The sequence below is a fragment of the Impatiens glandulifera genome, chromosome 9, assembly GCF_907164915.1.
Source record: "Impatiens glandulifera chromosome 9, dImpGla2.1, whole genome shotgun sequence".
NCBI classification, from domain to species: domain Eukaryota; kingdom Viridiplantae; phylum Streptophyta; class Magnoliopsida; order Ericales; family Balsaminaceae; genus Impatiens; species Impatiens glandulifera.
In genome coordinates this window covers 36,781,643-36,791,680 of record NC_061870.1, presented here as the reverse complement: position 1 = coordinate 36,791,680, position 10,038 = coordinate 36,781,643, and the positions used below count along the sequence as shown (strand labels likewise).

Genomic DNA, 10,038 nt, shown 5'->3' with positions numbered 1-10,038 from the left:
AGACGACCCGAATTTGGGGATATTTGATTTCTCAAGAAAGGGTTCATATTATTTTTTATTTTATTTTTGTAGCCGATCACTAGATAAATAATAATAGGAGTTACAATAATTTTAAATCGTAGTAAAAGGATTTAAGTCATAAATTTAACAAATCCAAATCTATATATATATAATGATGCTTAATTTTTAAAGTGTCCGGATTGGCGGGTCGAGAGCTGTGGTTAATTTGGATACTTGGGTCGGATTGTGGGTTGACCCGTTTTTAAATTTAAAACGGTTAAAAATAAAATTAAAAATGCTAGAGGTATGTTTCGAACTTGCAACCTAACAAAACAAGTACAACTCTTTAACCAACTAGGCTACAAAGACTTTATATTTTAAATTCAACACCAAATTTGATAAACGCGGGACGTTTTAATATTAATATAAGTTCAACTTTTTAACTAACTAATCTATATATATATAATGATGCTTAATTTTTAAAGTGTCCGGATTGGCGGGTCGAGAGCTGTGGTTAATTTGGATACTTGGGTCGGATTGTGGGTTGACCCGTTTTTAAATTTAAAACGGTTAAAAATAAAATTAAAAATGCTAGAGGTATGTTTCGAACTTGCAACCTAACAAAACAAGTACAACTCTTTAACCAACTAAGCTACAAAGACTTTATATTTTAAATTCAACACCAAATTTGATAAACGCGGGACGTTTTAATATTAATATAAGTTCAACTTTTTAACTAACTAATCTATATAGGTGTTGAGTAAATGGATACTTGGGTCGGATTGTGGGTTGACCCACCCATAAACTTAAAACGGTTAAAAATAAAATAAAAAATGTTATCCGTAATTTTTTTTCACGATTTTTATATTAATACTCGTGCAAATGCACGGGAAAAATGCTAGGTGTTGAGTAAATGGATTATTGGGTCGGATTGTGGGTTGACCCACCCATAAACTTAAAACGGTTAAAAATAAAATAAAAAATGTTATCTGTAATTTTTTTTCACGATTTTTATATTAATACTCGTACAAATGCACGGGAAAAATGCTAGTATCACAAATTATATTTCCCAAAATTAGTACATTTACAATCAACCAACATTTAAAATAAATAAATAAATCAACTTATATTTAAATCTAAGATAATTAAATCAAACGTGATAAATAATGCTTGTGAGATTCAATAAGAAGTGAAAAAAAAAAAATGTATTCTAAGTGTCCCCAATTTGGAATCGAATTATGATTACAATTATTTTCGGGCCCAACTTTTATGAATACTTGAACAGATAAGTGGTAAATAAATAATTGATAAAACTTGAAAAATAAAATGATGATTTTTTTTTATGTTATATGAAAATGATTAAGATTTAAAAACATTAAAAAAAAACTGTATATAATAATCTAGTTTTGATATTATATTTTTTAAAATTTGCTCATAAATTTATTATCTTTAGGTCTTTTAACTTAACTTTTTTTTAAATTTAAATATTTTTTTTTATGATAATGATTAAACCATTATGATAATTAAACTCACTTGATAGCTTATTAAGAGACACCTAAAATATTTTTTTTTTTCAAAATTTATTAATTTAATTGAAAATATCTCAGTTAAATTGCAAAACTTATTGAAAGTTATGTAAAATAATTTTAACATTCCTAAACAAGATTAAAATGATTTGTGTTCACGAAGATGAAAAAAAATCTCAACCATATTTATCCATTCACCGTATTAAGGCTAAAAAAATCAGATGAACTTTAGGAACTTATTTTTATTATTATAATTTTGAGTTACTTATTTTTTTTAAGAGTTTATATATATAACTTCAAAGATATTATTGATTCGGGAAATTTGAGGAAATGACCCTCTAGATGGGCCTAATTACGGATGGTGGGCCTCGGGCCCATAATTTTAATAGCGTTGGTGACCCCTTTTTTTTCTGACGAAAATGTTCTTATTGCGTCACGCATCCTCAGGTTGCGTTACGCAATTTTTTTTTTTCAAAAAATTTTAGTTATGAAATTTTTTGGACGAAAATGCTCCAGTTGCGTTACGCAATCGCGTCACGCAACTGGAGTTGACGCAACCCCAGGTGCGTCACATAACCGCGAGACGAAAAAAAAAATTGAAAAAAAATAAAAAATCGGTTGCGTTACGCAATGGTATAATTGTCATTAAAAAAAAAAGATCACAAGCGCTATTAAAATTATGATGAGGGTCATTTTCTCAAATTTTCCATTGATTCTTAGTAATGGACTCTCTAGTGTCTTATTTCATTGTGAATATTTTTAACATTCTTAATGGGCCATGAGAGATGCATAACCATCTCAATCTAACATGTTTTTCAACATTATTAAATTTGCAGTTCCTCCTCTAAAACAAAAACAGTCTCAATTATATAAATCCTTTAGATTTAGTGTTAATACAATGTAACCAATATAAAAGTAGAAAGAAATGAAAATATAATAAAGATTAGATTGATATAGTTTGTGGGTAAAATGATCAATTATTATTACCATACAAATAGTACAAGGAATAAAACATAACAAAGAAGGGAGATAGGGATTAGAGAGAAAAGAACAGCCAAAAGTACAGGAGGATGAGGCTGCATATAATAAGGAAAAATTATTACAGAAGACACTAACAACAAAGCCATATAAAACATAGCACAATTACTGTTGTTATTGACCATGATGTTGATTTGCATTTGCCCTCCGTAGTGTCCGAGAAAGCGTAAAGCATAGACGTACTTCAAGTTTTTATCTTATATAAAATCGTGTTAGTCAAATCATAGAAACGTAAGTTAGGTTTCCGTATGTTCTTATATTCATAAATTATGAAATATGTTACCAATAAACATACAACTAGCCTTTAATGCATTAAAATGATTATGAATAAGAACAATGTGAAAGGGTTTGAAGATTATGATATTATAGAAACAAATAGAGAAATATTAATTCTTAAAACAGAGTTTCTAAATGGGCTCTCATCGAGGGAATGATTTGATAATTTATTATTAATGTGCTATGATATAAGTAAATAATAAAATAGTAAGTTAGTATTAGTGGTAACTGGTGACGGAAACTTATATGCTACCAAATAAATAATAAGACAAAACAGGTTACTACTTTTGTCCATGACTAGGATGATCCAACACCTTCCTTTTAGGATTGTCAAATTTCTGTTTATAAAATAGATATGAAAATATGTTCAAATATCTATTTAGAAATTTGATGTGAAATTTATATATAAACTCCTTTTTGTTTTTGTGTTGTTGAAACTGGAGATGTTGGAATGTGTTGATGTAAATAAAATAAAATAATGAATGTCTTAATCAAGATCATCTGAAAAATATGCTTATGTAAGAAAATAAATATCTTAATCCATTATAAAATGAATTTGGGACATAACTATTAATTCGTGACAATGATAAAATATTTAAAAAAGTCTTCAATAAAAATTTAAATATGTCGAATTCAATTCTCACTAAAACGTTTAGATAAAAAAATCAAATATTTTAAATTCAATTATTACTTACAACGTTCTAAATTGAAGTCCATATCTTAAAAAATAATACAAGGAAAATGGTAATGTTTATAAGAGGTAATAAATGTGTTTAAACAATTTTATGATAATAATTTGACATTTCCAATAAAAAAAAGACACATATTTGTTGGTAAAGTAGGCTAGAAAAAATGACGAAAATGACATACATTTGAATATATTTCTTGTCCAAGTGATGCAAAGCCTGAATTCATGTGTGTTATTTTATTTACCACGTAAGACATAAGTAGGCAACCTACCTACTTCCCTTTTAACTTCATCATCTCTAACTTCCAACCTCTCTTCCCCTTTGTGTTTCTTCCATTCCAACCAACCAAACTACCCAAATATAATGCCAATATTTTTCGATTATTTTTCTTTCTCTTCGAATGCCAATGTTTTTCCGATTATTTTTCTTCTCCTCGAACAATCATGCACATTTAGCATTTAAAACGTCACACAAACCCATATTTTTGTAAGTTAAAATCTAACTAATTTATAATATATATACAAACGAGTGCAAGGAATTAACCCCACCAGAGTGACCCAGCATAAATATTCGACCTACAAGACCAAAAAGTCGATAATTCGAAAAGAAAAAAAAAATGTGCAAGGTATTAAACATTATCGGATGCTACATTAATTTATACTGTTTTGACAGTTCAACTAAATTTATCTTTTTAACACCTTTCTTCTTTTTCTTATGTACCATTCAATGTTATGAAATTATTATAAAATCTTCAACTGTTGAACTAAAATTCCCAGACAAAATATATTTTAAGTATGAAATGATAAAGTAAAATTGAATTATGGTAATTAATTATTTTGGGTAATGATATACGTGTAGTACTCATTTTTCTAATGATTTGAAGATAGTAAAAAATGTTAAGCTTAAAGGGAGGGACTATTACGTCATTTAAAACAAACAGTATATGAAAAGGGCACTCAACCATGCATGAGCATGATATATACCTTTGACATTATAAAACTAGAAGGTAGGTTTTCATTGTCTGTTCATTCCTCTTGCTTTAACACAACGTCTAAGCTAAAGAACAGATCACAGACAAACAAAGGAATTCATTAAGAGATGGAGATCATACCTTTACTCGGCCAATGCAACAGTTCATCCATGGCGATCTTCATCTTCTTATCTCTTCTACTGTTTGGAGTTCACCCAAAGGTGGTCGCCGGACTTGAGATAAATCCTCTGGTAGAGCTTTCTAGCAGAGATGATTTGGCACGAATGGCTGGTTATGGAGAAGAGAAGCTTTCTACTGTCATGATTTACGGTTCTGTTCTATGTTCCCCTTGTTCGGATGAGAAAGCTCAGGATCAGGCTCAACCCATTTCAGGTTCCTGTCTGATCTTCAAACTGAAATCAAACAATCATTGTTTCATATATATATATATAAACTAAATAAATATATTTGTTTCTAATCTCAAATCTGGCAGGTGCTTCAGTAGTTGTATCGTGTCGAACTAATAAGAAAGCAAGCAAATCGAACTGGGTTGAAGGGTCTACAGACAAGTATGGAGAGTTCTTGATCGATCTTCCTTCCCACCTTCACTCAATTCCAGATTTGGATAAGAGGTGTTGTGTGAAGGTGACAAAAGTGCCAAAGAACTCAATATGTCACCACCACCGTTCATTCACGGGAAAGCATTCTGAATTGGAGAAGTCTGCTTCATCAGATGGTAATGGCGGCATCCGTTCTTACACTGCCAAGAAATTAGTTTTGGCACCAAACCATTCACACGAGGAATGCACCAACAACACTAGTTTGTAGATGTAAAAAGCCATTAAAGTGTTCATCTGTGTGGCGCTTCCGGTCGCAAAACATGTTGAGCTGAGAACACTTAATTACTATGTAATCAATTCATGCTTGTGTCTGTGTGTGTTTGTGAAAGAGAGATTGTATATAAATAGATGTACCATCTGGAAGATTTTCCAAGAATCATGTATTAATATTGGGTCTGAATTGAAATATTCTCACAAAATCAAGATCCATTGAAAACCCACCACCACAACAAAACTTTAAAAAAAGAGGGAATTGGAAACCTAATTAATCAGCCTTCTTTCTTGTTCTTCTGGTCTGTTTTAGAACTTATGTATTTAGCAACATCAGCACAGCAGGTAAGTTTATCAGCCTCATCATCAGGGATCTCAATAGAGAATTCTTGCTCAAAAGCCATAACAAGTTCTACTCTATCCAAGCTGTCAAGAGACAAGTCCTTTTGGAAATCAGCAGTTTCAGTCACCTGTTTAAAGGGAACCCAAACGAATTAAACAAGAAACAACACCTAACTGTGAGTCTGTGAATTAGCTGAAACAGATATTCACCTTAGACGCATCGATTGCGCTAAAATCTTTTACTAGGCCAGTGACTCGATCCATTATCTGATTCTGTGCGGCATCATTATCAATTGTGCTAAAATGCTGTGCGAACTTGCTGAGTATGTTACCATTTCCCGCGTTCACGAATGCGGTCGCCCTAATCCTCGCGTGTTTCAGAATTGAATTTCTGATGTTCAGCATTTCAATCCAAGTTTCACTTCGTCTACCCTAACACATAATCAATCAAAGCAAAGAAATATCCAAGTTTCCATAAATTCTCAAAAGAAGTATAGAAGAACAAATTGGTATCTAAAATATATTATGAAATGCTGTAATAACCTCAGAGCTTGATGAGGTTAGCAAAGGAGAGAGAGAGAGAGAGAGAGAAAGCGGTGGCGTCCAGCGTCCGATTTGTCGCCGCCTCTAAATATTTATGTGGAGTGTAGAAGATCCAATGGGTCGGCCCAATTAGATAAACTTAAGGCCTTGTTTTGTTTAATTATTTTAATTAATTTCAAAATAAATTAAACTTATTTATAATATATATTAAATAAAAAAATATTTTTTAATTGATTAATTAAATGATTAGATAGTTGAAATTAAAAAATAAAATGATGTATAAATTTTTTAAATTAAAACCCAATAATATATTGACTACTTAACTAGTCTTCAAGTTTATTTTAGGCATGCTAGTCCAAATGTAACCATTTTTTTTACAGAAAAAATAAGTCTTAAACCATTTTATTACAGTTTTAAAAAAAATTTACAACATAAACTTGAAATAGAGATAAAAAAATAATCTCTATGCAATTAGTGTTCTAAATTGCAATTAGTGTTCTAAATTGTCCGATTTACTTGTCTATGCCAGAAAATATGAGAAAAAAAGCTTATTAATCTTTATTTACTATGGTGATGAATTTTTATTAGTTATATTGATAATTACATTTATATATTTTATTTGTACCTTCCTAGTAAATTTCTTTACCTATAATTTATTTATTCTAAATGGTGGATGTTTTATATTTATAAATATATATATATATTATTTTTAATTAATATTTCACCATTTAGAATATTCTAAAAAAAAACTTTATAAAAATAAATTCTTATTCAAACTATAAAACTTGCTGAACTTATAATCAAATAAGAAAAAAAAATTATAAACTATAAAAAAAAAAAAAATTTAAAAAGATATGCATTCGCCTCAATTCGAAAAAGAAGAGCTTGTATGGGATGAAAATTTTTGATCTTATTGGTATTTAAAAAAATATGTTGTTTTTATTGTTTTATTGTTTTTTCTTGGAAAACTTTTTTCTCTTTTCAAAAGAAGTTGATATTTAAAAAAAAAACTATAAAAAAATTGATATTTTTTTTATTTGATCTAAAATTTTATTTAAAAAGTTATCATTCACTTTTTTGTTTCAAAATTTTTCATTTAATTCAATTGCATCTTTTTTTACCAAATGAATGTAAAATTATTTTTACTTTTTATTTTAACTATTTCTAAAAATAATTATGATATAAGCGTGATACAATATTAGTTTCTAATTATCTCAAAATTTTAATATCTTTTTATCAATCTTGTATGAAGTATGTGTTAAAATCTTCTTAAAAAAAAAAAAATCCTAATATGATTTTGATGAGTTCGGCCAGTTAGTGTATCAGTTCTTCGTCTTCCCTGGAAAGATAAAAAAAAATAACTTGAATGAAAATTGAAAGTAACAAAATTTAAAACAGAATATAAAGTGATATTTTTGTTTTGTTTAGGTAACGGAATCTTAATGCCCCCAAGTAGATTTGATATGGAAATAGATGTAAATTATGATTATAAAGTAAGTAAAAAGGTAAAATAGGAAAGAAAAATGATTAGTTGGTTAGATTAAACTAAAGAAATGGAATAGAATGAATTATATTCTTTTGACTGAAACATGATCATGATGATGTATTATTATTAATAGGGAGATAGAGAGTAAAAGAAGTAAAAAAAAAAAAAGTGAAAATGATGAGTTTTTGTCAAAGCATTTGGGCTGTAACGAGAAAAAGCCCACCCCGTAATGAGGCTCAAGTCCCAATATCTCTATGATCATCAAACATGAGGCAGAGATATCTCTCTCCTGTCTCTCTCCTCTCGAATCTCTCTGTCTCTCTCCTCTCTCCTCTCTCCTCTCTCCTCTCCATCTCTCTAAAGTCTAACCTCCATTAAAACCCCACGCACTGATTGGGCCCCTTTCTCAATTTTAGCATCTTCCGTGCTCGTCGGAGCACACAAATTTATGACTTATGTCGCCAAACACAACCTACAGAGGAATCAAAACTTCATCAAGATCAATACCAAATCAACTAACCTCTTCTTCTTCATCATATACTAGTACAACTCCTTTACCCAACTACATTTCACATCTCTCTAGATTCGCCTCTTCGTCATTATCCTGGGAATTTTCCCAACAATTCTCCTGCATCCGGTGCTCATGACTCACTTTCTGGGTTCATTAAATTGATTTGGGTATTTGATGGGAATTGGGTTTTTGAGGAATCTTGCATCCAGATTCTAAAGTCGTCTTCTTTTTATTTACTTCTTTCTTTTCTGGAGTTTTTTGTTTTACGGCTGTCTACAGAAAGAAAACCCAATGGGGAATGCGAATGGAAGAGAAGATGGAGGTAGTGGTGGTGGTGACAGTCCGTCGAGGGAGGATGACATGGTTGCTCAAGAAGAAGGTCCGCAACAACAACAATCTGATGGAGGAGAACTGATGGGTCAGTCCCCTCCTCCAAGCCCTAGGGCTGCCCACTCTCCACTTATGTTCACTCCTCAGGTCTATTTCACTTACTGTCATTCTCCTAATTAATTTACTTATGGATCTCTGTAAAGGTGTTCTTTTTTCCAGAAACTGCAATTTTAGTGGAACTGATTAGTCAAACTTTGCACTAGTTGGAATCTACCCATTGCTCATTATGGAAAATTTGAGCATGATCTGATCTGTTTGACAGGTTCCTGTTGTTCCCCTTGAAAGACCTGATGAGGCACACATACAAACACATCCATGGTCAAGTTCAGATTCGGATGATGTGCAAGGGATTCCCACAATGATTACATGGAGCTACGATGGTAAAGAAGTTGCTCTAGAAGGATCTTGGGATAATTGGAAGACAAGGTATAGGTGGTCAAAACACTTCATCTGGGCTATCTATATTTCAATTTCTTTGGTTTCAATTCTATGATATGTATGATCAGGAAGCTTTTGCACAAATCCGGGAAGGATTTCACTATTATGAGAGTGCTTCCTTCGGGTGTTTACCACTATCGATTCGTTGTTGATGGGCAAAGGAGGTACTCTCCTGATATGCCATGGGGACAAGATGAGAATGGACTTGCTTACAATATCCTTGATTTGAAGGTCTAATATTCATCTCTTCTTCTATAACAGTATATATATGTAGAAGAAGAAGATAAAGAATACAAAATTTGATGATAAACTCGGGCTTTGCTTTCAGGATTATATACCGGAAGATGTGGAAAGCATTTCTGGCTTCGAACCTCCTCTATCCCCAGAATCGAGTTACTCCAATCTAAACCTTGGTTCAGAGGATTTTGCAAAGGAACCGCCATCTGTTCCTCCACATCTACAAATGACTTTGCTCAATGCTCCTGCTTCCAATTTTGAGATTCCACCTCCATTTTCAAGACCCCAACACGTCGTTCTTAACCATCTCTACATGCAAAAAGGTAAGAGTGGCTCTCCTGTTGTAGCCCTCGGTTCAACCAACCGGTTTCTGGCCAAGTACGTCACCGTTGTCCTCTACAAATCCATTCAGAGGTAAACGAAAACAAGGACAGATGAATAACTGTTTTTTCCTGTTTTTTTTTCTCTTGTTTGTATCTCAAAACCATCATCATGTGACAAGTTTCTTGCTGAATCTGTTGTTATTGAGAAAGAAAAAGCCATGAATACGAACTTCATAATCTAGACAAAAGAGTATCATTGCTTGGTTGTTGTGGAGGCCACCAGTATTATTATGTACTATGTAACTTATAATGAATTCCTTCAGCTTTTTCTTTTCATATGGGTGTTTTACCATACTAGATTCCGAGCCTTGCACGATTTCTCAGCACATATACTGAATTATCGAGTCCATTATTTGATTATTGTTGTTTGGAAATCAAA

The 10,038-nt window shown here is 31.4% G+C and overlaps 3 protein-coding genes across 4 annotated transcripts; 2 read left to right on the top strand and 1 right to left on the bottom strand.

Annotated features, from left to right (window-relative positions):
* The first annotated feature begins 4,561 nt into the window (after nucleotides 1-4,561).
* LOC124914676 lies at nucleotides 4,562-5,484 on the top strand. Its single transcript, XM_047455266.1, has 2 exons — nucleotides 4,562-4,892; nucleotides 4,993-5,484. The coding sequence occupies exons 1-2, from the start codon at nucleotides 4,628-4,630 to the stop codon at nucleotides 5,325-5,327; spliced, it is 600 nt and encodes a 199-aa protein (XP_047311222.1). The 5' UTR covers nucleotides 4,562-4,627; the 3' UTR covers nucleotides 5,328-5,484.
* On the bottom strand, nucleotides 5,439-6,309 carry LOC124914677 (acyl carrier protein). Of its 2 annotated transcripts, none has more exons than XM_047455267.1 (3): nucleotides 6,215-6,309; nucleotides 5,882-6,103; nucleotides 5,439-5,799 (listed from the first exon to the last, which is right to left on the bottom strand). In XM_047455267.1, the coding sequence occupies exons 2-3, from the start codon at nucleotides 6,074-6,076 to the stop codon at nucleotides 5,608-5,610; spliced, it is 387 nt and encodes a 128-aa protein (XP_047311223.1). In that variant the 5' UTR covers nucleotides 6,077-6,103; nucleotides 6,215-6,309; the 3' UTR covers nucleotides 5,439-5,607. The 2 variants fall into 2 exon arrangements, with proteins under 2 accessions (XP_047311223.1, XP_047311224.1); XM_047455268.1 differs by having other exon boundaries at nucleotides 5,882-6,098; nucleotides 6,215-6,290.
* A 1,704-nt stretch (nucleotides 6,310-8,013) lies between these two features.
* On the top strand, nucleotides 8,014-9,932 carry LOC124914242 (SNF1-related protein kinase regulatory subunit beta-2-like). Its single transcript, XM_047454750.1, has 4 exons — nucleotides 8,014-8,688; nucleotides 8,864-9,027; nucleotides 9,108-9,270; nucleotides 9,368-9,932. The coding sequence occupies exons 1-4, from the start codon at nucleotides 8,503-8,505 to the stop codon at nucleotides 9,692-9,694; spliced, it is 840 nt and encodes a 279-aa protein (XP_047310706.1). The 5' UTR covers nucleotides 8,014-8,502; the 3' UTR covers nucleotides 9,695-9,932.
* Nucleotides 9,933-10,038: the final 106 nt, after the last annotated feature.